The following is a 26,404-nucleotide window of genomic DNA, read 5'->3' as shown; positions in this document are numbered from 1 at the left end:
TGAACAGGAACAAAAAGCACCTTCCAGTAATGATGAGGAGGTAAAAGACAAAGGTGCAAAACCGAAAGATGCATCTGATTCAAAATACAAAGTGGATGCAACCGAGGCCAAGTGTCAAAAGAGTGAGTCCGAACAAGAACCAGAGAAAATGCACAGAGCAACTTCAGAGGAGGAGAAGAAAGAGACAGAACCTGCAGAAAAAGCTATCGTCTCAGAAAATTCAATTACTATGATTGATAGAAAACAGGAATGCACAGAAGCCATGAAAGAAAGTACAGATGGTTCTGGGGGGAGTATGGTTGCAAAGCTGAAACTTAAAGGAATTGATGGAAGGGCACCACCAGGAGTGGATCCACAGATAGAGGAACAGAAAATGGACACTAGACAGAAGCCAAAACCAATATTAAAAGAGGAGGAAATGAATGGCAGAGGCACAAAACAGGACAACAACGCAGTGTTAATAGAGAGCAAGTTTGACCATTTGGATTCAACACAAGAACCAACAGCCATAATCACTGAAGCTCAGAAGGGGGAGGGCACCGAAGAGGAGGTGAAAACGTCATCAACAAAGTGTTTGGTGAATGATGCATCAATGGAGAAAACAGAGTCTCAACTTATTATCAAACAGGACCTCGAACCCAAACGTATGACAGCTCAAGATGAAAAGGTGACAAAAAACATAGACAATTCAAGTGTTCTCTCTGAGAGTACAGTGACTACAATTAAAACCACAGAAGTTGATGCAGAGAGGGAATATAACAAGAAAACGGCAGATGATCAACTTATTACCAAACAGGATCTTGAGCCCAATTCCAGGAAAGTTCAAGGTGAGAAGGTGACAAAGTCAGAGAAACACACTGATCCATCAGCAGAGTCCAAAGACTCAATACAGAACACAGAACAACCAAAAGAGAGACTCGACACAACCACTCCAAAGGTGACGACGAACAAAACAGACACTGAGACTACAGTCACTACAATTAACACCATCAAAAAAGATGCAGAGAGTGAAAGTAACAAAAACAAAACAGAGGCTCAGCAGGTGATGATGTCAAAGACAGACACTGAACAGGAACAAAAAGCATCTTCCAGTAATGATGAGGAGGTAAAAGACAAAGGTGCAAAACAGAAATATGCATCTGATGATGCAGAGAGGGAATATAACAAGAAAACGACAGATGATCAACTTATTACCAAACAGGATCTTGAGCCCAATTCCACAAAAGTTCAAGGTGAGAAGGTGACAAAGTCAGAGAAACACACTGATCCATCATTAGAGGCCAAAGACTCAATGCAGAATACAGAGCAACCACAAGAGATACTCAGCACAATTACTCCAAAGGTGACAAGGAATGAAACGGGCAGAGCCGAAAAATCGATGAAAACCACAGAAGATGCAGAGAGTGAATTTAACATGAAAAAGATGGAGGATCAGCAGATGAGGTCAAAGACAGATTCTGAAGGGGAACCAAATGCACCTTCCACAAATGATGGGGAGATGGGGGACAACGATGCAAAGCAGAAAAATGCATCTGAAGGAGTCTCAAAATATATATTGAATGTAACTAGGTCAATCAAAGACTCAATGCACAGCACAGAACAACCAAAAGAGAGACTCGACACAACCGATTCAAAGGTGACCAACACCACCAAAAAAGATGCAGAGAGTGAATGTAACAAGAAAAACACAGAGGCTCAGCAGGTGATGATGAAGATGTCAAAGACAGATACTGAACAGGAACAAAAAGCATCTTCCACTAATGCTGAGGAGGTAAAAGACAAAGGTGCAAAACAGAAAGATTCATCTGATTCGAAATTCAAAGTGGATGCAACCGAGGCCAAGTGCCAAAAGAGTGAGTCAGAACAAGAACCAGAAAAAATCCACAGAGCAACTTCAGAGGAGGAGATCAAGACTGAACCTGCAGAACATTCAATTACTATGATTGATACAAAACAGGAATGTAATGATCCACAGACAGAGGAACAGAAGATGGACACTAGACAGAAGCCAAAACCAATATTAAAAGAGGAGGAAATGAATGGCAGAGGCACAACACAGGAGAACAACGCAGTGTTAACAGAGGGCAAGTTTGTCCAATTGGACTCAACACAAGAACCAACAGCCATAATCACTGAAGCTCAGAAGGGGGAGGGCACCCAAGAGGAGGCGAATAGGTCATCAACAAAGTGTTTGGTGAATGACGCATCAATGGAGAAAACGGAGTCTCAACTTATTATCAAACAGGACCTCGAATCCAAACATAATATGACAGATCAAGGTGAAAAGGTGACAAAAAAGATAGACAATTCAAGTGTTGTCTCTGAAAGCGCAGTGACTACAATTAAAACCACTGAAGATGATGCAGAGAGGGAAAATAACAAGAGAAAGACAGAGGATCAGCAGCGGATACAGATGTCAAAGACGGATACAGAACAGGCACCAAAAGCAGTTTTCACCAATGATGAGGAGTTAAAGGACAAAGTTGCAAAACAGCAAAATGCATCCGATGTGGTTTCAAAATACAAAACAGACCCAATGCAAAAAGCAAACGCCAAGAACACTGGAGCTCACAAGGGGGATAGCACTAACGACGAGGCTGTAGCACACAGTTTAGCAAAAAATAGTTTGGTGGATGAGACATCAATACAGAAAACAGAGTCTCAACTTATTACCAAACAGGATCTCGAGCCCAAACTCATGACCGGTCAGGTTGAGAAGGTGACAAAGTCAGAGAAACACACTGATACACCAACAGGGACCAAAGACTCAATGCAGAACACAGAGCAACCACAAGAGACACTCGGCACAACTGCTCCAAAGTCGACAGGTAGAAAATCTGACTGTGTTGTCACTGAAAGCACAGTCACTACAATATATGAGTACTACAAGATAAAAATGGAGGATCAGCAGAATATGTCAGCAATATATGACACTAAAGGGGGACAAAAAGCAGTTTCCGCCAATGATGACAAGTTAAAGGACAAAGGTGCAAAACAGAAAAATGCATCTGATGTATTTTCAAAATACAAAACGGACGCAACGCAAAAACCAAAAGCCTTGAACACTGGAGCTCAGACGGTGGAGAGAACCAAAGAGGAGGCCATTGTTCAGCAAAGCGGCCCCAAAGAGGCACAGACATTGACAGACACCACATGCCAAGACAAAAACAGGCTGGTCTTTAACCAGCCACCGAAGCCTTCAAGGACAACTCCTAATACCCTGACATTTCCATCTCCACCCCCAAATATTAAGCTTGAGCAGAAGTCTCCGTCCAGCTGGCTAGACATCGAACAACGTCCAAGGCGCGATCAGAAGAAGGAGAGCAAAAGAAGACCAAATGTCACGACGAGTGTGGATGAAAGTCTAGAGGCAGATGACAATGGTGATTTCATCAGGAGCATCAAAGAGCGCGGCATGCCTTTCTGCCAACCTCCAAAGAAGCACAGTCACAAGAAGGCCCCGTCTCCGCATTTTGCCATGCCTGCCATCAAGGAGGACCATTTTGAGAAGGCGTTCGACCTAGCGGAATTCAATTTTGGTTTAAGGAAAAGGAACAAAGGTGGGAGACCCACTTCGCCCGGGATGATGATAAAGCAACAGGCCGCCGACAGGGAAGGAAATGGCATAGTCAAACACTTAGAGGAAAGTATCCTTTCCAAATCCATCTTCTCTACAACCAAAGACAAAACGCAGTTTTTTGATGAGGTGAAGGGAAACAACTCGGTCGGACACGAGGCAGCAGGAAAGGAAAAGGAGCAGAAACACGTAGAGGAGCCTGCTAAGCCCAAGTCGCGATTAGAACGAATGTCCATCCTGTCCAGCCTGATGAGCTCCCCCAGGTCCTCCAGGAAGTCCAAGGAGGAAACTCCCCCCGGCTCAAAAACCACACCTCCACCCAGCCAGGGACAGGACCTCCCCTCCCCCGAGAACCAGGGAATAGTTCTCTCACCTCTGACTGGCATGGTGACAGGTGAGGCGGGAACAGAAGGCAGTGGCCTGGGCCCACATGTGGGTGTGGGAAAAGCCGCAGCAGCAGCTGGTGACACAGCACTGACAGCAGTGAGTCCCTCCCCTGCTGCGGCTCCTCCTCTACCCTCATTCTCAGAGATAAAGCTGCCCGATCATTTAGAGAAGTACCTCAAGAAGGACAACAGTTCCACTCAGACCTCTCGCAGTCAAGGGAAGACAGATAGGAGTGCAGCGATGGACGCCGACCTGAATACAGCACCTCCTAAAGTTGAAGGGATAAAGGGCCCCGCAGGACTTCCCCCGCTCAAAAGCTCTGTCCAGGCGGCCTCTCAAAAGGCACGATTCAACTCTAAAACGAAGGTAAGGATTTTAATTCCCTTTTCTTGTTTATATGTTTTATGTTGTTGCAGAATCTAGTGACATTGTGCAGACAGACCCCTGTGTGGTTACTTATGTTCAAGAGAAAAGGGTTTAGAAATGAGAGCGAGCACATTGTGCTCACCTGTCAGCACGGGCCCCTCTCTTATTCATTCACTGCAGCGCTCACAAAAGAATGATTGATGCATAGAGCAGAATGAGGTTGGACCCACAAGGCACTGGGCAAACAACAGTCATAGTCGTCCTGTTCAAAGTGCTGATATCCTCTCGTCATCTCCATGGAGATGTGCTTAATATTGTTTTCTGCCGTTGTTGCCACATTCATACGATCGGAACTAACTTGATGCAAGCAGGGGCAGGTAAGGTAAGTCTGTGCTATACTGTAAGCTTAATAGACGTTGCCAACAGGATCTCACACCCTGTGTGTCAGCAGCACTCATGACCAGATGCAGCCATCCACATGCCAATATTTACAGACAACAGACAAGGTTTTGAGTTCAAAGTTGTTTATTTCCAAGTAGCCACATACAGTGCATATCCCCCCTCACTCCAAGCAAAACCAAAAACCTAACACACACACACACACACACACACACACACACACACACAGTTGTCACACCTCCCCAGAGTAACCCCCCCCCCCCCAACCTGGCTAGTGGAGGTGGCTCAGCAGCTGGTGTGGCTCCTTGGTGCGGGGGAGATGCACTGTGCTGCTTTCCCACCCCACAGGTGGTCACCAGCTGTTGCCTGGGTGTCTGGACGTTGGGGAGAGTAGACCTTTATCAATTTAACAATATTCAAAATGTTTCTGGTTTCCCCACAGACGCGTGAAACGAGAGGATTCCACAAGAGGCCTGGAAAGGTACAGTATGATATTATACCACCTTTAAGGGCAGAAACCTCCTAGTCCTATCGCTCCATATTCTAACCTTTTGTGGGTTTTTTTTGTAAAATAACACCCTACTTGATCATACCACAGCGTCACACAAAAGCATCATAAGCACATCCACAAGCTCAAAATGATACGTGAAGTGGTACATTTTGAGCTTGTAGATCTGCTACTTTTGCTATTTTTGAATCCTGGAAAGTAAACAGTTTTGAAATTTGGACATAATGAGGCTTGCACCCGACAGAGACGTTATTATACATGTGTTGATGTAAAACTGCTTGCTTGATGTCATGCTGAAACATCTACTTCCAGATCGTCATAAACCAGTTTGCCCGCTTCGGCGGGGACGCCCACGAGATCCACCGCGATGTGGAGGACGCCACCACGATGACGCTGTCCCCGGTCATCTCAGCCAGGGTCGTCAGAGGATGGTGGGACACACTACTAAAGTTTATCTGTTGATATTATCCCATTTCCAGCAGCCCAACTCATATAAGTTTGACAGCACACATAATTACTATGGGTTTTGTATGTGGATTTACGGTCATATACAGTTAATATAAGTTACAACATTTCACACAAATTTACTATGGATGTCTGCTTAGTGCTTTGACTGTCATACAAGTTTCATGTAAAATACATACAAATTGAGTTAAATATTTTACATATGGGAGTAGATATTTGCATTATTTATTTTTTTAGTAAAGAGGAAAAAGGACTGAATGGTACAATGAGAAACAAAACCATATGAATTAGGCTGTCGATGGGATTTTTACGTTAACTTTAATAGATGGGTTGGCATTAAAATGACCCCATGTATTCAAATTCTATTTCAATTCAAAGGAGCTTTATTGGCATGAGAAAACATACGTTTACCCAGCAAGCACAGTCAAGACCTGGACGAATTAGTGACGTCTCGATTATGGCCAGATCAGGTCAAACCAAGACTAGTCAAATCTGGCCCAGAATAACACCTGATTTCAACCAACATAAATTCTGCCCATTAAGACGGACGACCCTGGATGAATCAGAGAGAGTCCGATCGAGGCCAGATCAACTTAACACATTTTGTGCCCAAAACGTCTGTGGACGTCCTGGGTATTACCGCACGTGCATAGCCCAAGACGTCTGTGGACGTCTTCCAAAAAAAATCAGAAAAATCAAAACACTTTTTTTTCCTTTTTTTTTAACACGTGGTGCCAAAGTTTGTGTTTTCGCCATTGAGAATGCATTTGGCGTTTAAATTAAATAACTCAGAAACTATAAAACATTTCAAAGTAAAAAGTTCCAGCATGTGTCTCCACAGTCAGCTGAATTATAAAAAATGTGAATGGATTTTCTAGGTGAAAGTGATTTTGGGCAGTATTGCGTGGGCTCTCAATGTGTTAAGACATATCATAACTAGTCAGCCCAGAATAAGCTATATTATTTAAACTGGTGAAGACGTCCTGGAAATTACGTAAAAATCATCCCCATATGGGCTGTGATCTGGGCTAGTGCTGAACGTCACCGGAGTCACTGGAGGACGTCATCATAACCTTATCATGATGTCATTTGGCTTGCTGGGTACATTGCCAAAGCAAGTGTCAACACTATTCCAAGGTGTACATTATAGTACTTGCTGTGGCGTATCTGTGTTTGCTGTCCTAGACCAGACTCGCCCTGGCTTTGCTATGCATGTTTGCTATCATAATATACCATGATCCATATCATTCTACTTCAAATAACTAATGACATAAAATACATGACGTCATTCTCTCTCTCTCTCTTTTCAATAGCTGGCTCCTGTATGAAAAGCCTGGGTTCCAGGGACGTACCATTGCTCTCGAGGAGGGTCCTATGGATCACATAGTCAACGTGTGGGCAGAAGAGGGAACCCCCACCACAATAGACCAGATGGGTCAGGCCATCTCGACGGCACCTATGGTCATTGGGTCTATTCGCTTGGCGGTTAGGGTAAGTTACAGACAAAATGTGTCCTCTGTCATCATAATAATGCATCGTTTATCATACATTACAGAAATGGTTCCCAAAATAATCCATATTTGAACTGGGGACCCCCAAAATAATCATATTTGAACTGGGGACCCCCACCTGACAAGCACTTGAATGGAACTGTAGGCATTACATTTAGTTTGACTCGGCTGCACAGATACAACTACAAGCCGAACAAGCCAATTGTAACTTTAGAAATGTGCAGGTGGGTACACACTTATACTGTATGTTGTTGTTTTTTACCGTTGAGTGAGAAAACAATGTTGCACATTAAGCTAATGACCTGGGGACCCCCCAAAATAATTTGTGGACCCCTGGTTTGGGAACCACTGCATTATACAAGAATTATTATAGAATCACTATGGTGAGCTGTTTGATGTCTCTGTGGAATGTCAGACAATTGTTTGATTATGACTCTTCACGGTGCTATCGTATGTTGGATGTGACAGGACTACAGCGCGCCACAGATTGACCTGTTCGCCGAGGTGAATGGGATGGGCAGGTTGTCGACGTACTGTGACGACACCATCGAGATCGGATCCTACGCCATGCCACAGACCACCGGCTCCATCAAAGTCCGCGCTGGCGTGTAAGTCTTGACGCAACCACTTCATCTTAACCCTTTTAAAAGTGGGGAAAGCACCTGTGTCGTTTTAGATTTTAGCTACAGTATATTAGTGCATATCGTTGGTGTCGGACAGAAACCGCTTATCTCCATATTCTAACTTGTTGTGAATTAATGCCCTACAACCTGATCATACTATAGCGTCACACAAAAGTATCAAAAGAAGCAAATCAACAAGCTCAAACCGCCTTTGAGCTTGTAGATCTGCTACGTTTGCACTTTTTAGAACTACTGATTTAGTAGTTTTGTAGAATCGGCCTCAGGTCTTAAATGGATTAAATTGTTTATATGACACACAAACAATTGTGTGTTTTTGAAAGTTTTGAAAATGAATTCTCTCTCTCTCTCTTTCTCTCTCTCTCTCTCTCTCCCTCTCTCTCTCTCTCTCTCTCTCTCCAGCTGGCTGGTGTACAGTGACCCAGGGTTTGCAGGTGTTGTAGCGGTGTTGGAGAGGGGGGAGTACCCCTGTCCAGAGTCCTGGGGCTTCCCTCAGCCATTCCTTGGCTCCCTCAGACCTCTGAGAATGGTATTTTAATGTAACTTTTACCCAAATGTTACAGACTTGAACCACTTTCAGCCTGGTTAAATCTGTGTTTGAAAAAGGGTTGATATTTGCATTAATTTCTACACTTTATCATGGAAGGAAAGAATGGTTTTTAATTGTCTAACACAACTCTCTGTTCTTAACAGGGTGCAATAAGGGTGGAACGTCCCAAAGAAGTGAAGGTATGTTTTAAAAGGATCATTCATGACACCAATACATGAAAACACTCTCCCATACCGCACACTTTTACTTCTACTTGTCTGAATATGCTGGGGCCTCTACCCGCATCGATTAAATGTGTTGACAGTTTAGCTGTGGTCCTCAGGGTGTTGTGAAACATCACAGCGTGTTATTGCCAGCATACTGGGCTGGTGTGGGAACCACATACTGTAGGCCCTGCCAACCAAGCTGGCACGGAGCATCACTGGCCGCTGTCTCTGCTTGTCTGATAAATCAGCAGCCAGTCTGGTTTCCTTTACTGTGCTAAACACACCAGGCATTGGTAGGTTGTTGCATCCTATGACATTTTAATAGATTTTATGAACAATCATGCACACTGTCTTAAACACCTGAAGCCATTCACTCTAAAGACAATGTGCGGTGTGTAACGTACATTAAAGCTGCTATAAGCAATAATATGTCAACATTTTAATGACCTTTTCATTTTTAATTTCATTGGTATTCAGACAGCCAGCAATGAGTAGAACACTCCCAAAACAGATTTAGTCTCTGTGACACATCTAGGGGCCGCAATCTGCATTCAAACATGTTTCTAGAAGCTTTGTCATAGGTCGAAAAAAACCCGGTCGCAATGACTAACCAATCAGGAAGCAGACAGGCAAATCGACCAATGACAAAGCTTCTAGGAAAATCTTTGAATACAGATTGTGGCCCCTAGATGTGTCACAGAGACTACATTTTTTTGGGATCGTTCTACCCATTGCTGGCTGTCTGAATACCTTTTTTTTTTTATTTTTATTAAAAGGTCATTAAAATGTTGACATATTATTGCTTATAGCAACTTTAAGGTTGCATCATGCATGGATATATCCAATAGACAACATTGTTTGTGAATAACTTTTGGCGTTCCCATGGCATTGTCATGGGAATGACGCAATCTAGGTCTGCTCTGTTTCACAAAGTAGTTCAAACCTAGCTTGTCCACTGTGTGTTGCCATTTGTTTAGTTTGTCAATGGAGAGCGATTAACAGAAATTAGTATACAAAATAAACACAAGTGCTTTACTATCACCGTACTATTGACCTATTATATAGGGACGTGCTGACCACTGGGAAATCTGGGACAACTCAACCGGACCAGTCCAGGCCGAACCAGGCCACCCGTTTTAGGGCCTATATAATTTGTCCGTGGGCCTTTCCCAGGCTGACCTTGAGGCCAAGTTCATCGGTTAGTATATCCAGGAAAAAATTAAGCGCTAATATTAATGTACTATTATATTTCAGAGCTGCCCCTACATTTCTCAAGTGAGGCTTCCTAGAGCGCTCATGTCTCTAGTTTCAGGGAAGCTAAACTCCCCGTAGATTTCCTTGCGTGGTATTTTGAACCCTGACTTTCTGTAGATGTACATGTCCACGGGCACTGTACTGCACATGGCCATGGGCACTGGGGAATCTGGGGAATGGCCGGTATTCCTCATGCTGGGACAAGCATAGGAAATGCACATTACACACACACACACACACACACAGACACTCAAATACGTGCACACAATAACACACATACTTGATTGTCACAATATTGTACACGAGTGGTTCTCAAAGTGGGGCCTGGGGACCACGGTCCTTGAGGGGGACCCCAACAAATTGAGTTAACCCATTTTGGGCGGGAACCCCTTTTGGTGTTAGCATTATGAAAATAGCAGATCTACAAGCTCATAGCGCGGCACCGAGTGCCGCGCTACGAGCTTGTAGGTCTGCTATTTTTGAAAAATCAAAGAACGACTGACTTAGAAACATAGCTTTTTCAGAAAACTGTCAGGATTTAGAAGACATTTTTAGAATCTGATCTCAGGTCAAATTTAGTTAAATATAGCATCCAAATCAGTTGATTTCACAACGTGTCAATGCAAGGTCCATTTCCAGACAGCTCATTTTGTTTTTGCTCATTTCCTCAGGCCTTACTCTTTGAGAAGCCGGGCTTCCAAGGAGAGTGCATGGAGGTGGGCAGTGACGTGTACGACTTCGCAGGAAGTGAAGGGGAAGAAGACGACGGGCCAACAGAAGGAAATGCTGAGAACAGGAGAACACTTTCTACCGTGGGCTCTCTGAAGATCCTCGGTGGGCTGTGAGTATCTCATCTTTCACTAGCTAACTCAGTGGTGGGCAACTGGCGGCCCGGGGGCCACATGCGGCCCCCACCTTCATTTAATGCGGCCCTCAGGTTATTGTCAGAATACTGATATAATATTGGTTTCAGCTGTTTACAATTCCACAACATGCAAACATGACCCGCTTTAATTACTTCAGTCTAAATTAGTAGCTCAATGCTTCAACACTCGTATAATTAAAGGCATTTGAAATTACATAAAAATGTTAATTTTCAGGATTCCAATTCAAAAATAGCAAAAAAGAATGCAAGATTTCAATTCGAATATAGCAAAAATAGCCGATCTACAAGCTGAAAACGCGTTGCAGCGCGACGCGTTTTGAGCTTGTAGATCGGCTATTTTTGCTACGACTAATATATGGCCCTCTGGAGTGAGTGTGGAAATATAGTGGCCCTCTCCATCGTCAAAGTTGCCCACCCCTAACTGATTAACACTTGCAGAATACAAAAATAAAACACACAACACACACAGCATTATCAGAAATATTAAATCGCTCCCAGTACATAAACAAACATAACAATCACAAAACGACAAACTATACACTTGGCACAACATACACAGTCCTTCTTTTAAATAAAATATCCCATGAGTGCCACAGTGCGAGGTGTTGTGAGCTTGTAGATCGGCTATTTTCACAATATTTATCTGTGGAAACGAAAATGTAAAGCCTCAACTCCTACATTCCAAATGCTTGTCAGGGTGGGGGGGTCTCCAGTTCAAATAGGATTATTTTGGGGGGTCTCGTCCTGAAAAGGTTGAGAGCCACTGGTCTAAGACAGAGGTTCTCAATGTTTTTGGCTGGGGACCCCCGGAAATGCTTTGGCCATGTCTCGCGACCCCCCCAGGCGCCCCCCTTCCCCACCCCCAATACAAACTGACTGCAAATAGAGAAAATATATCATAAATGAATACTGAAACCAGATCAAATCATTAAGGAAAGTAAAATAATTTGGCGACCCCCCGAGGGGTTGAGAACCCCTGGTCTAAGAGATATGTGCCACAAGGATGGTGCAGGTACATGACCAATAGCCCCCGTCCTAGCCTCGGAAACCACAGGCACTTACCCCCGTCCTAACATAAGGGAGTAAACATGTCACTTTAAATGGAACTTTCCATTTCTACCCCCGATTTGAACCTGGTGTCCTGCGCATCAATTTTTTATCAATGAGCTAATAGAGCCTGCCTGCTTGCTCAGGGGATGAATTGAATCTTGACCATCAGGTCAAAATCTGTGTGAGATCCTGTGTCTATAGGTGAGATAAGTCCTTTGACACAATTTAATTGTCTCAATAGAAGAGCAGGGAGACAACATACACCCCCCTAACTATATGTTGTATTAACATACTCTACCGTACAGATTGGACAAAATTAAATTGTATTCATTAAAAACAAGTGACCAGCTAGTAGCAGGATCACCATCATCATCTGTTTATCACCATAAACAGACTTTGAGTGAAAGGAATTTTCCTCCAAGGCTGTTCTCCTGTCCACTGCCACATGTATGATCTAGTCATAATTAATTAACAAGATGATTTCCATTTTATGTTAAATTGCATGTCCAATAACGTGTTCTTTTATCTCCATCTTGATGTGTTCCATTCCTCCAGCTGGGTGGGCTACGACGAGGCGGAGTTTGAGGGGCGCCAGTACGTCCTGGAGGAAGGGGAGTACGCAGACTGCAGCGACTGGGGAGGGGACGCGGACGGGTTCATGTCCCTGCGGCCTGTACTCGCTGTAAGCATGATCTAAAAATGCCTTTTGTCAACTGTATTTAGACACCAACAGACAGACCCCCATCTGAAAATATTTTGTGACAGTGGCAAAATACAAGCTTTGTGTTGTTAAAATGTTTCAAAAACAATCGCAAAATTGTCAATTATTTTTCTAGATTTGTTTTCTTTTCTTTTTCAAATTGTATATAAGGCTAAAGTGGCTAAACAGATTTTTGCTGAGGACCCCCTGGATGGAGGGGATGAACCGAGTGTTCCTGATCTGCTGTTACTTTTCAGGATTCAAACTCACAAATAGCAAAAGTAGCAGATCTACAAGATCTAAAACAAAACTCTTCGCTTTGCGCCGCATTTCACACTTGTAGATCGGCTACTGTTGATGCTTTCGTGTGACGCTGTAGTGTGATCAAGTAGGGCGTTAATTTACGCAAAAACACAAAAAGTAAAAATATTGAGATAAGATGTTTATGGCCAACAGCAATGATAAAAAGGTGATCCCAATGCATGTTTTTTGAGTGGTGCAACCACTCCAACGAACAGCAATGTCCGTTTGTGTGTGACCAGTACCAATGAGTACCAAAAGTGGCGCTGTTGTGCCAGAAACGGAGAGAGAGAGATAGTGCTGCCTGCTAATGAGAGAGAGAGAGAGAGAGACATTGAGACAGAGGGGGGGGGGGGGGGGGGATTTGCACCACTCAGTTCACACGGGTGTGATTTTTTTATTAACAACCCTAAATCCAAATCTGATCCATTCTTGGGCATCTGCTGACCAGGAACAAGTCTTAAATTAGATGCAGTCTGTCAAAAAAAGAAAGAAAAAGGTTTAAAAGGTTATTTCAAACGTCTGATGGTCTCGATTGGTCTTTAAAACTGGCATCTTGAATCACTTTCTGCTCTTATCCTGTAGGGTTTCCGGTCGCCTCATGTCAAACTGTTCAGTGAGAGGGACTTTGGGGAGAGAAGTCTGAAATTGGACTTCATGGGACCCGTTCCCAACATGGACGACACCAGCTTCCACGCCAGGGCCCAGTCTGTCAACGTCCTAGCAGGAGTGTAAGTTACGTTGGTGCTTCTCAAACATTTTTCATGTCAGGGACCCCCAAATTGATGTATTTGGACGTGGACCCCCATCTGACAATATTGTGTGCCAGGGACCCCAGCACAGGATTTGTGCTGTGCGTTGTGTATGTACGTTTTAGGCCCTATTTGAACTGCCCACACATGTAACAGCATGTAACAAATAGTCCATGTCTATACGGTTAAAGTGGTTCAACTGATTTCTGATGCTATATAAAACTAAATTAATTGGGGATCCCAAAGTAAAATTGTGAGCTTATTTAAATCGGCTGTTTTTGGTGTGCAACACCGTTGTACAAAGTAGTATAAATGGGGCTGTAGCTGCCAGGCATGAAAAAGGAAGCAGGAAAACAAAGTGTGTCTCTGATCTGCTCCATTGTGCGCTGGGTGTTTTGTGGGTGTTTCTCTGGACTCCTTACCAGCCCCCCAACCCCCCCCCCCCCCTACACACACACACACACACACACACACACACACACACACACACACACACACACACACACACACACACACACACCACACACATCGAGGCCCAGAGGACCCAAAACTGAGCATTAATACTTCGATGCTACAGGTTTACGACAGGTTTCACAATGAGTTACAGCACTCGTTCTCAAATGGTTTCGTTTGTGTTAAGGACCCCCACATATATGCATTTGGTTGTGTGGTCCAGAAAGAAGAAGTTTTATCTAATGTCAAACATTATAATATACAATTATACATACAGCATATTGTAGTGCAGAGACCTGCAACAAGCACCGTTTGGTGCAGCCATTTGGTCAGCCATTTGGTTTTCAAACTACCAACCCACAAAAAGAAGCACCTTTTGTTTGCACCTCCGACACACTCACGTGCCCTTGATTCACTTCCTCTGTTCATAGTACTTCTAGGGCTTGACATGTCACTTTTCGTAGCAGCATATCCAGTTTGGAGAGCTTAATGTTAACAATGGTGTATGTAACTAGCAGCCTAATAGAAGGTTTGATTGATTGAATACTTTATTAAACAGAAATGCAAACAGCATGAGGCACAGTCATACATTTGTGACCAGGTCTAGCAAAATGGTCCTCATCTCGCCTATAATGAAAAGGCAGAAAATCTAAAATAAACTTGATTTTTTTTCCCCGTTTTTTTTTCATATTAACACAGCTTGAATGTTGAAGAAAGTTTTCATTCCAACAGATTATTGATTTGGGCAAATTAAATGTATACATTTATAAGTCAAAGTAGGCTAGCCAGCTCTAGGTGTCAGCTTTGGGTAAAACGGCACAATCATTTTAAAATGGTCATATCTCCTTCAAATATTTTCCAATTTAATTGAATGATACATCATATGAAAGCTTACATGCTGTACTTTAATAATCTGTAAAAAACTGAAAAAATACTCTGGTCGAGATGAGGCCCTATTTGCCAGACCCGGTCACATTTGGGCTAAAAGGATATGGTAGCCTCGAGGTATGTGTCTTGTTGAGCTCTCAAACTAGTTGGGACTTGTATAACCTCAACAAAAGAAAGAAAAAGACAGAAGATAACTAGTACTGTCATGTATGCTGTTGAGGCGTGCAGTTCCTAAACGACTATATACAATTATTTTTGAAAATACTTAATTGTCACTATGTCAACTGACATTATACATTATTCAACAACACTACATTACAACAGTACATTACACAACAATATGAACTCTTGTAAAACATTGCATTTGGTTAACCTGTATCTCTTCTTTGTGGAACCTTGTGTAATTTATACTCTGGCTGGCCTGCTAAATCATTTAATGCCTTGTAGAGGCACAGACTTCCTGTCTGGTTAAAGATGAGACAGATTTAGAGTCAGTGATTTGGTCAGATTGGAAAACTCATGTATCATCTCTTGTATTCCCTAGATTTACTCAAAGTTAGGGGTGCAACAAGTGATCATGAATAATAGATAATCGATTTTTGTGTAGAAAACTAGAAACTAATATTAATATTATTTATTATTACATATTATTATATTATGTATAAATTGTGAGCTTGTAGATGGGCTATTTTCGCTATTAATTCCTAGGATGTCTGTGGACGTCTTGGGCACAAATTCATATCCACAGTATATTGACTGATTTGACTCACTGCATAATATTGTCAGCAGACGTCAGCATTAATGTGCATTATTTGTCTCGACTTGTACTTTGCGCAGTCAGTGTGTAAGGATGTGGTTTGTGTGTTGACGGCAGGTGGGTGTTGTTTGAGAACGGCGGATTCAACGGAGAGCTGTACGTTCTAGAGAAAGGCCTGTACGCGAGCCCTGAAGACTGGGGAGCACTCACCGCCAAGAACCCCAAGATGTCCTCCATGCAGCCCGTCTTCCATGTAAGCCAGTGGCTCCCAAAGTGGGGTCCTTGAGGGAGTTCCAGGGGGTCCCCAGCTAAATGATAGTTAGGAACCAAATGGACCCTTATGGGTCTGTAACTCTGAGAGTGTACAAATGGAACCAAATGGACTCTTAACGGGTCCATTTGGTTCCATTTGTACACTCTCAGAGTTACATTAACATTGATAACAATTGATTTACGATATATATATATATATATATATTGGGGTGCCAGAGATAGAAATGCCATTAAATGGGGGTCTGTAGACTAATATGCATGTCAAACTGGGGATCCTTGAAATTAAACTGGTTGAGAATCTCTGCTAGAGCCGTAAAAATCTTCTCTTATGGCAGGGGTTCTCAACCCGTGGGTCGTGACCCCTAGGGGGGTCGCCAAATTAGTTTTGGGGGTCCCCAAATTATTAAAAAAAAAAAAAAAATAGTAGTACACAGAGTACACTGCATACACTTTCCTTAATGATTATATCTGGTTTCAGTATTTCTTTTCTCTATTATTAAGGTTATTTTTGCAGTCAGCTTGTATTAGGGGTGGGGAGGGGGGCGGGGCGGGGGTGCCGAGACATGGCCAAAGCATTTCCGGGGGTCCCCAGCCAAAAGCGTTGAGAACCCCTGTCTTATAGGAGTCTCTGGCATATCTTTTCAAATGGGGGTCCACAGGCTAATTGTTGAGGTCTGCAGGGGGTCTGCAGGCTAATTGGTGTCAATTGGACATGAAAAAGTTTGAAAAACCACTGATGTAAGCAGTGGTGGAAAAAAATACTCAAATGTTTTACTTAAGTAAAAGTATTAATACTGCAATGTAGAAATACTTCGTTACAAGTAAAAGTACACCAGAATAGTACAAGTATTGGTATCAAAATGCACTTAAAGTACCAAAAGTATAAAGTACTCATTACGCCGAAGGTCCCATTTTACAAGATTTCAAATGTATAAAAATCTTTTGAATATAGCAGATCTACAAGCTCACAATGCATTGTGAGCTATTTTCAAAGGCTGAAATGTATGTATATAGGGCTGAAGTGGTTAATGTATGTTTTGGAATAATAATCAAACTGAACAAAGTAACAGTAACTAAGTTTTAAAATAATTGTAGTGGAGTATAAGTAAAGTACAGTACTTGAGTAAATGTGCTTAGTTAGGCATTCTCAGTTAGTTAAATCACAAATATTCTTGTGAGGTCCCAAACTGTTGGAAGAGATAAAGACCGATAGAAATGATCCAACTCTGCTCAGAAGAGTTCAAGACATGTAGGAAGGATGTTTACGACTGGCAGAAAAGCTTCAACACGACAAGGAAGAGTTTAAGTCTGTCATGAATCATTTAAGACTTTCAAGACGTTTTTACATTGTATGTAACATCTGGGTTGCTGATTTAGTGTAACATTTACAGTGCAAGGCTGGTAATAATAGCTCTTACTGTGCATTTTACAGGACGCCATGACTGGCTCGATCAAATTCAAGGTGAGTAAGGCATTAATTTAAAAAAAATAAGTTTCTGCCCGACAACAACGACTACGGAAGTATTGTAGTGTATCGCTGCAGGTCTGTCGTCTGTTGCCTGATTCACTAAGGCCTCACTCACACGGTCGCAACAGATTGCTGTATGCTTGTTGTATACAAAGGGTGTGACACAGCTTGCCCCAATGCATTTCCAATGGGAGTCACATGGTTTGACACAACATTTGTGTTGTATGAGGGGGAGGGGCACAGTCGAAACACAGCCGAAAGCCATACAACAGCTTGTAGTCCAAAATGTGGACTACAAACCATGTGACTTCCATTGGAAATGCATTGGGGCGGCCATGACACTCACAACATTCATACAACAAGCATGCATCAATGTTTTAAAGGTCTGAGTGAGGCCTAAGGATGTTTCGGTGTGTTTTGTGCTGTAGGTGCTGTTTCCTCATGTTTTGGTGTGTGTTATGCTGTAGGTGCAGCTGTTTTCTGAGCCAGGCTGCCAGGGACAGCTGGTGGTTCTGGAGGACAGTGTGGCAGCTCTGGACGAGGACTTTGAGCCTAGGTCCTGCAGGGTTCTGGCTGGCAGGTAAGCACGACTTGATAACAACTTGCACACTTTTAATGACGTCAATGACCGTGTGAGCAACAGATATACAAAACGACAAATGCTGTGATCTTTGCATCTTTGCATATGTCTCGTGTGAACGCAACATTAGTAAAAGATTATCAGTGTCAAATCCAAACTGTGTGTCTTCTCTCTATGCCTTGTGTGTCTGTGGCAGCTGGGTGGTGTATGATGAAGCCCAGTTCACAGGACGCGTGTACGTGCTGGAGGAGGGAGAGTACTCGGACACAGAGGCTATGGGCTTCCCGTCTCCCGACACTTCCATGCGATCCATACACACTATCGGACACGTAAGTACTCACTTGGGACTTAATAATAAATAATAATGCATTTAATTTATAAAGCACTTTACATTCTCACAAATCTCAGAGTGCTACAAGGTTAAAAGCATGGCAAAGTCCCCCACACCAATTATCTTCTCTGCAATATTATGTTCTAATGATTGATTGATACGCTCCGAGGTACAGTATGACGGTCAGTGTCACGTGCCGAAAATAGTAGAGCTACAAGTTCACAGCGTGTCGCGGGCTCGCGGCTGCAGAGTGTTGAGAGCTTGTAGAGCGGTTGTTTCCGACGAGCGACGCCTTCGCCGACAAAGTATAAATTGTTTCACCACAAGTCTTGGCTCTGAATAGGCTTATCGGAGAGAGGAAGAGCTTGAAGATGGAGATAATATGACAGATGGGGATGGGATGTGTGTCACTAACAGACTAAATAACCCAAATTAAGTTGCTTTAAATTAGATAAACATATTGACAGAATAACATTCATAATATTATTAATGGAATAAATCACTTAAAGCGCAAATAACATGCATTTTAAAACGGCTTTTAATTTTTAATATCATATTGTCTATGTCCCTCAAAGTTATTTCTAATGGTTTGAGCCTCACTCACCACTCTGATATAACCAGTCCTTGTCATTTCTTTCTGGACTTTGAAAGCAGTTTTAGCTGCAGTACCACAATGTCCTGAGGTGGTGGGGGTGCTGATATGCAGATTATTTAATATTTGAGTCATTATACTGATGATAGATAAAACCAGGCTTGTTTCCATTCCATGCCAGCTTGGAAAATCAACAATTGTGGACATTGTAAACAAGTGGAAATGCAAATTTGGAACTGAAGAATTGGAGGAATTATACAAAGTAGGGTGACATTGATGACATGACGATGAGGACAAAATCAGTTGAGCTGTTCCTGAGAGCAATTTCCATTAAAGCACCTACGTATATGATATGAAAGCCTGATTGTTCTAAATTGGTTATTTGTGGGGATAGAAAACACATATGGGAGCCCCAAAAACACAAAAGAAATTGAAAAAGTTGAATTTTATGTTATAGGTCCTTTAAATATCATCTCTAATTGTTCCTCATACAATCTTTTACAATACCTAATGAAGTAAAAAAAAAAAAGAAAAAAACATTTGAAGAGAAGAAAACGGTCCACATACAGTACATTGGACTGTATGTATGTATTGATATGACGGTCCAAATGCCCATCCCTAATAGCAGAGAGAGAGAGAGAGAGAGTCATTAGGCATAATCATTGATAATATCATATTAAATGTTGCAATACAAATCTATGATTGCCTTGTTTCCTTGCTTATTTCTCTCCTTCCTTTCATGTCACCGCAGGAGTTCTCCCTGCCCTCCATCACGTTGTTCAGTAAGCCTGGCTGCAGGGGCAGGAAGGTGGACCTGACAGACGGAACCATCAACCTACAGCAGGCCGGCCTGGACGGACGCATACGCTCCATAGTGGTGGCCAGAGGAATGTGCGTCACAAGTTTAAAATGTTTTCATTTACTTTGTTTTCTTAGTAAAGGCAGACACATTATGATGGATGTGTGATAGCAGAAAGTTTACTATTAAATTATTTTGAGAGTACTGTATTTCCCCCAATGGATTGCCAGTGAAAAACAATATCCTTATAATATAAGGTAACAAAATGTTCAACATGGATGCATGAAAATTCCTTCAGTGCCCAGTCAGGTCAGTTTGTCTGGCAGCAATAGAGATGACCATTTCAGGTGCAGTTATGTTACTGGGAACCCAGCGGCAGAAAAGGAACAGCGCACTGTTGTCTAAAGCAGCGTGCTTAGTGCTTTTCTCTTATCTGTTATCTCTTAGACTCTCACACATGTTTTTATTGAACACACTATTGGTGGTCTCTGCAGGTGGGTATTGTACGAGGGCTCTAACTACCGTGGTCACCAGATCCTGCTCCAGCCCAGCGAGGTTCGTGATTGTAGCAGCTGGCACCGGATTGGATCCCTACGACCATTAGTTCAGGTACGGAGTGATATAAAATTGTTCTGAGTGATCATGTTCCTTCCATGGTGGTTTTTGTCCAAAATAATAATAATAATCCACAGTGGATTTTGGCGACCAAAAAAAGAATCCACGGTGGATTCTGTCAACAAAAAGAATATTTTCTTTATTTTGGTGATTATATTTTCGAATGATAGGATGGGGACAATATGTTTTTATTTCTCAAAGTCAAAGCCAAACTGTTAATTAATAGTATCAGAAAATTACATATTTTGATAATTTGTTATATTCGCACAAATATTTTATAATTCCATTAAATACTCCCTTCACAGATCACCAGATCATTTTAGATTTATGTTTGAATGACTATTGTCATTATACAGTAGGTGCAATGCTAAAGGAGCGAAACCATATTACATTCTCCTTCAGATGCTGAAATTGGGATGAATACGACCTGCTCTGATCTGTAGCTCTTGTGTTTGTCCTTATGTTTTGTATACTGCATGTACACTACAGTAGGCATGCACTATACTAAAACGTATATGACCTATAAAATAGTACATACAGGTGATGGACCAAATGAAAATCAATCTGTGTGTGTGCGTGCGTGCGTGTGTGATTCCCCATTCCAACAGAAACCGACGTACGTGTGCCTACGGAGCCAGGAGACAGGCCGTGTGATGACCCTGACAGGGACCCTGGACGACATCAAACTGATGAGAGTACAGGCCATGGAGGAGACCGGGGGACAGGAGCATGTCTGGCTCTACCAGGCTGGGCTGCTGTCCTGCAAGGTGCGTACTGTACATTATTCCATTTAGGCCTGACGTCGAAATAAAAAAAACGTTCGCTCTGAAAGAATATATACCTATTCAAAGATTTGTGCCGCATTTGTGCGATTTTTCAAAAATAGCAGCTATTTTTCAATAGCTAAAGTATAACAGAATGCTTGAAACACCAAAAGGGGTTCCCGCCCAAAATGGGTTATACAACAGGTCATTTTCGAGGAAGCAATCTGATTGGTTGAAACAGCTTTCTAGCCGTGCTTAAACCTTACAATATTGGACCACCTAATCAAAACAAAGGAATCAACCTGCTCTGTTCTCCCATAGCGCAGCAGATGCGGTGGCTAGGCTAGCTAGTTTCTTGGGACATTTGTGGTCGTAGTGGCTATGAAAAATATGATTTTTAGCGAATATCTTAGTTTTAGGGGTAACTTGTTGTATAATTGCAATATTAGTGTTCTTTATCGTCATTAATGCACTTCTGCTCTGCATTTCGGAACAAATGAGTTCCTGCAGCAATGCAGGCGTGCATTAATGACAATAAAGAACACCCTCTCGTTTAATATTGCTTAATTGACCAATGACAGGAAACATACTGTAGAAACATAGTCCAGAAAACTGTCATGATTTAGAAGACTCAGGTCTCAAGGTCTCAATGAGTTATTAATGTGTGTGTGTGTGTGTGTGTGTGTGTGTGTGTGTGTGTGTGTGTGTGTGTGTGTGTGTGTGTGTGTGTGTGTGTGTGGTGTGTGGTGTGTGGTGTGTGTGTGTGTGTGTCAGCTGGTAGAGGACTGTTGTCTGGAGACCACCAGCAACGTGGTGATGGCCGGCAGCCGGCTGCAGGTCTCCCCAGAGCGTGGAAGCAAGGACAGCCAGCTGTGGAACATCACGGCGGACGGCCTGGTTAGCTGCCACATCAAACCTGAGCTGGTGCTGGAGATCAAAGGTCGGGTATCGTCACTGGATTATCAAGCTGTACTGTACTGTACTGTATGCTCGCTTTTGTTTATTAAACACAATGTGTGAGGTGTCATTAGGGATGGGTGGCGAAATTCGGTTCCAAGTAGGAACCGGATAACAAATGGTGGGTATACTGGGGTACCCATACAAATAATTTAATTTCGATTTTGCATATGGGTTCCTAAACTCGCAGTCACGCGCTATTTATTTATTTATTTATTACCCTCCCTTTCGTACACACACACACACAGTCATGCACGCACGCACGCACGCACGCACACACACACACACACACACACACACACACACACACACACACACACACACGTGTGTGTGTGTGCTGCTCCTCAGACAGGTAAAAGAACAAACTTTTAAAATCTCTGATCTACAAGCTCACAGCGCTTCACAATACTGTGAACAAAGTAGATAGGGCATAAGTGGTTAATATGGTATCAGCAATCAGTGCATATATACGTTAAGTTGGAGCATGACTTTTAGACTTAGTAAAAATAATACGAGCACACAACTACAGTCAAACATGAACGATAAGACAAATTTGCCGGGTGCACTGCACGCCCAGGATCAGCTAATGGGCTTAGCTGATGCAAAGCTATAACGCTAGAGCCAAAACGCGCTCTGTTTGCCTTGTTGCCTAGTCTGAGGGACAGAGTGCTGGCATCAGTCTCTTTATTACAAGTAATAGTTTCAATCATAACCCAATGTCGCCATCTCCTGGCGTGTTGGTGAGGAGCAGTTGTATGGCACTAAAAGATATCTCGGTTATCTCAAAGCTGAATTTCACTGAAGGGACAGTGATGTACAACAGGATTCCAGGGCAGCGCCTGCCTAGTTCATGGCTGCTTGTATGGTAGTAATGATCTAACGTCAACAACACATCACAGGGTAGGTACCCTCACAAAAAAAGCATGCAGTAATCCTGGTCTCTAAACTGGCTCCCCCTGGCCAGCCGGGGTGCCTGATGGAGGAGAAAGGAACTGCTTGGAATAACGTGTTCCTTCCACACGCTACATCCAACTGGAGAAACTCCCCTGTCTGGTGAAATGAGGCAGCTTTGACTTCTCATGCATAGAAGGAAACATGAGGTGAGCTGTTGCTCTCCCCAGGTTGGCAGAGGAAGTGTAGCGCCCAGGATTACATTAGATAATTGACACTCGGCAGGATAGTTCCTGATGCTTATCTATCCATCCATCATCCTATCCATCCCGTTCCCTCAGGTCCAGTGACGCCGGCGCCCCGGGGGTCCCCAGGACCAAGCTCCGAACCTGGGGCGACAGGGCTTTCTCTGTGGCTGCCCCCTCCCTCTGGAATGCACCCTCCAGCCATATCAGATGCACCCCCTCTCTCCTTTCCTTCAATACTGCCCTCAGAACCCACCAAGATTGCTTTTCCCAGTTGAGATTGAGTTGAGAATGTTCTCAACTCTTGTCTTTCTGTTTTTACTCTTGTACTATTTTATTTGTTTGTTTTAGTAGTTTTCTTCTTCTTCTTCTTCTTTTTTATCCTCCCTTTATGTAAAGCGACTTTGAGAACTTAAGAATAGTGTTATATAAATCTCAGGCATATTATGACTAAAACTATGTCTAAAGTGTATTTAAAGGTATATTCAGTGATTTGACTTAATCTAAATATCACTTATTTTTTCTTTTTTTCTGGATAATCCTCCCTACTATAGAGTGTGCTGACCATATAAGGAGTTCCTCCCTGTTCCCAGTGAGCCCCTGGGGTAAAAAAAAACCCTAGTTTCAGTTTTGGTGGCGGGTGGCAAAGCCTTCATCCAATCAGGATGAGAGGGGCCTCCCTCCAATCATGATCGAGTGGGGGCGGGCCTTGGTGCACATGCTGTTGGCCTGTTGCACTTCCCCCCACTGTAGAGCGTGCATGTGCACATTTTGTTACCGGGGCGGACTGGGTGGTTTTCCAAATCACTCAAATCACTGAATGCTCCTTTAAGAATAGTGTTATATAAATCTGAGGCATATTATGACTAAAACTAAGTGTATTTAATATGCATGGTGTATGTTTTTTGATGGTGCATTCTGGGAATTCTTTAGAGAGCTAAAACTTCCTGGTGTTGGGAATTGGGACAGCCTAGAAAATGTCTGATTCTTGCTAATTAGTGCCGTTTTGAGACACAACCCTAGATTAACCGGGGAGAGCCCGCCTTGGAAGCCAAAGGTCCCAGGTTCGATTCCAGCCCTCAGCAATGTGTCGAAGTGTCCCTGAGCAAGACCTTTAACCACTGGCTGCTCACTGCTCCTTCCTAGGATGGATAAAATGCAGAGGACAAATTTCCCGTATGTGCAAATATACACAGTGACAAAATTGGAGTGGGGACCAAATTATAACCACTTAAACTCTATATACTTTGTCATACAACTAATAGTGAAAATAGTCAATATACAAGATCGGAATGTGTCATTTCATTCGTGGTGTTTTGATTGTAGATGTTGAAATTATACTTTTGAAAATGTGAATTTAAAAACATATATTGTTTTGAAATGGTTTTAAACCTTTTCTGTCCACTATAATGACATGCCCAAAAATTGTTACTTCTGAGTGTCTTGTGGGGTGTAATTGTATGTTTTATTTGTTAGATTTGTAATTAATGTAGTCTTTGTTCTTGTTTCACAGGGGGTCAGCAGTATGACAAGCACCAGGTGATCCTCAACACATTTGATGAGAGAAAGCTGAGCCAAAGGTGGACATTGCAGATTCTATAATAATGCCAGCTCTGCCATGTTCTTAAGAGCCGTCTGCTGCAGCTCTGCCCATGGGACTCACTGTAGCTCTGTGATGCAGCTCCATTGTGGGACGCACTGTAGCTCTGTGATGCAGCTCCATTGTGGGACCCACTGTAGCTCTGTGATGCAGCTCTATCGTGGGACCCAGTTTTTGCATCACAAATCAGCCCCAGTTGGACTTTGGTGATATTATAGCTTTATATGATTGTCTTGTTGAAACCTGTCTGATGTGAAACATAGTGGTACTCTTGTACAGAACAATAGATATTATGTAGGTATTTGTATTTCTATCAATGAGTGTATTATGTTGTTCTGAAAATATTCTCGTAGTTCATTTGATTGTTTAATTGATTGATTCCTTATAGTTCTGGCACAGCATACCAAAGAGACTCAATCCCACTTTCTGTATTGGTTCACTGAAAACTCAGCCCTGTGCTAATGCTGCATTCAGCCTTCCTCATCTTTTCTGACTGTTGTTTGACTTCTTCATTATTGTTGTTCCACATGCCTTAAGAGTTTCATTTAAGAATACTTTTCTTTGCCCTTTGTAAAGTTTTGATACCTTATTAATTAACCTGTAGGTTTTTACAATTTAACGGCTTTAGGTTGCATGGAAGCATCATCAGTAAAGATCCATTTCAATGCAATACTGATGTTCACTATTGTGTCTAAATGTGACTGTAAATATGTACATGCTGAAGAGACTGCTGTTGCTAGATTTGATAATAAAGATTCACCTTTTGTTTCTGGAGAAGCACATGAAAACCAAACAAAGTATTCTTTCTTGACTTCAAGGGCTTGAAGCACAAAGGGTGTATGTGACATTATTTGACAGAAATTACAATATATGTCTATTTTTTCATCTATATTTATTTTTCTTATTTATTTTATTTTATTTTTTTACTTTTTAAAATAAAAGCATGGTCAGTATCATGCCAGTATCATGGACAGTAATTCAATGTTGAGCAGATGTCTCTTAGTACTGTTGAAGGGTTCTTTTGTATTTTAGTAGTACTCCAGCAAATAACTATAAAAGGACTGGGACTTGAACTTGCCGCAAGGAATTTCTTGACATAAAGTAGCTCATAAACATAACATGTCTGTTGCATTTTTATGAAACAAACACTTTGCAGATAGAAAGAGGGTAATTCAAGCTTTTTGTACAGCTGCAATGTTGGTGAGTTTGACGTAACAATTACCGGTAAATATGACGTCCGTTTGGATGTATAACAGTGGAGAATGGACACTTGAAACTCAGCGAGGCAATGAGAGCTGCCGAGGACAGAGGGATGGAGAGAGCTGGTCAAAAGATCGTCTGTTGTGCCCCAACGACCCTCCGGGGTTACGGGATAGGTGAGGAGGTGAGGCGGTTTGGATGTATGGGCTGTCAATGGAAAATGAGTATGAGTATTCTAATCTGAACATTTTGAGCATCTCAGAACATAGCTCCAACGTTTTAGAAGGGTTTTAGTTTTAAGTAGTGGTTATTTTAGCCCAATGCCCCTAGTTTGACAGGTCACATGCTACATGATGACATTTTGAATATTTTGCCTTCTATATGTTGTTAATGGTATGGTCACATATTATGCCAATTGTGAAAATTGCTCCGTGCTCGA

At 42.4% G+C, this 26,404-nt stretch overlaps 1 protein-coding gene across 1 annotated transcript; it reads left to right on the top strand.

Moving 5' to 3' along the window:
• The first annotated feature begins 1,970 nt into the window (after positions 1-1,970).
• On the top strand, positions 1,971-25,581 carry crybg1a (crystallin beta-gamma domain containing 1a). Its single transcript, XM_079529105.1, has 19 exons — positions 1,971-4,330; positions 5,172-5,210; positions 5,550-5,668; positions 7,016-7,193; positions 7,682-7,821; positions 8,257-8,383; positions 8,548-8,583; positions 10,536-10,705; positions 12,356-12,482; positions 13,386-13,531; positions 15,768-15,903; positions 17,356-17,385; positions 17,859-17,971; positions 18,168-18,300; positions 19,646-19,785; positions 20,188-20,302; positions 20,917-21,075; positions 21,847-22,012; positions 24,679-25,581. The coding sequence occupies exons 1-19, from the start codon at positions 1,991-1,993 to the stop codon at positions 24,765-24,767; spliced, it is 4,503 nt and encodes a 1,500-aa protein (XP_079385231.1). The 5' UTR covers positions 1,971-1,990; the 3' UTR covers positions 24,768-25,581.
• The last annotated feature ends 823 nt before the right edge of the window (positions 25,582-26,404 follow it).

The sequence above is a fragment of the Electrona antarctica genome (assembly GCF_951216825.1).
Source record: "Electrona antarctica genome assembly, chromosome: 18".
Classification (NCBI taxonomy): Eukaryota; Metazoa; Chordata; class Actinopteri; order Myctophiformes; family Myctophidae; genus Electrona; species Electrona antarctica.
Note: the sequence above shows the minus strand (reverse complement) of the source record. Positions and strands in the feature narration are given on the sequence as shown.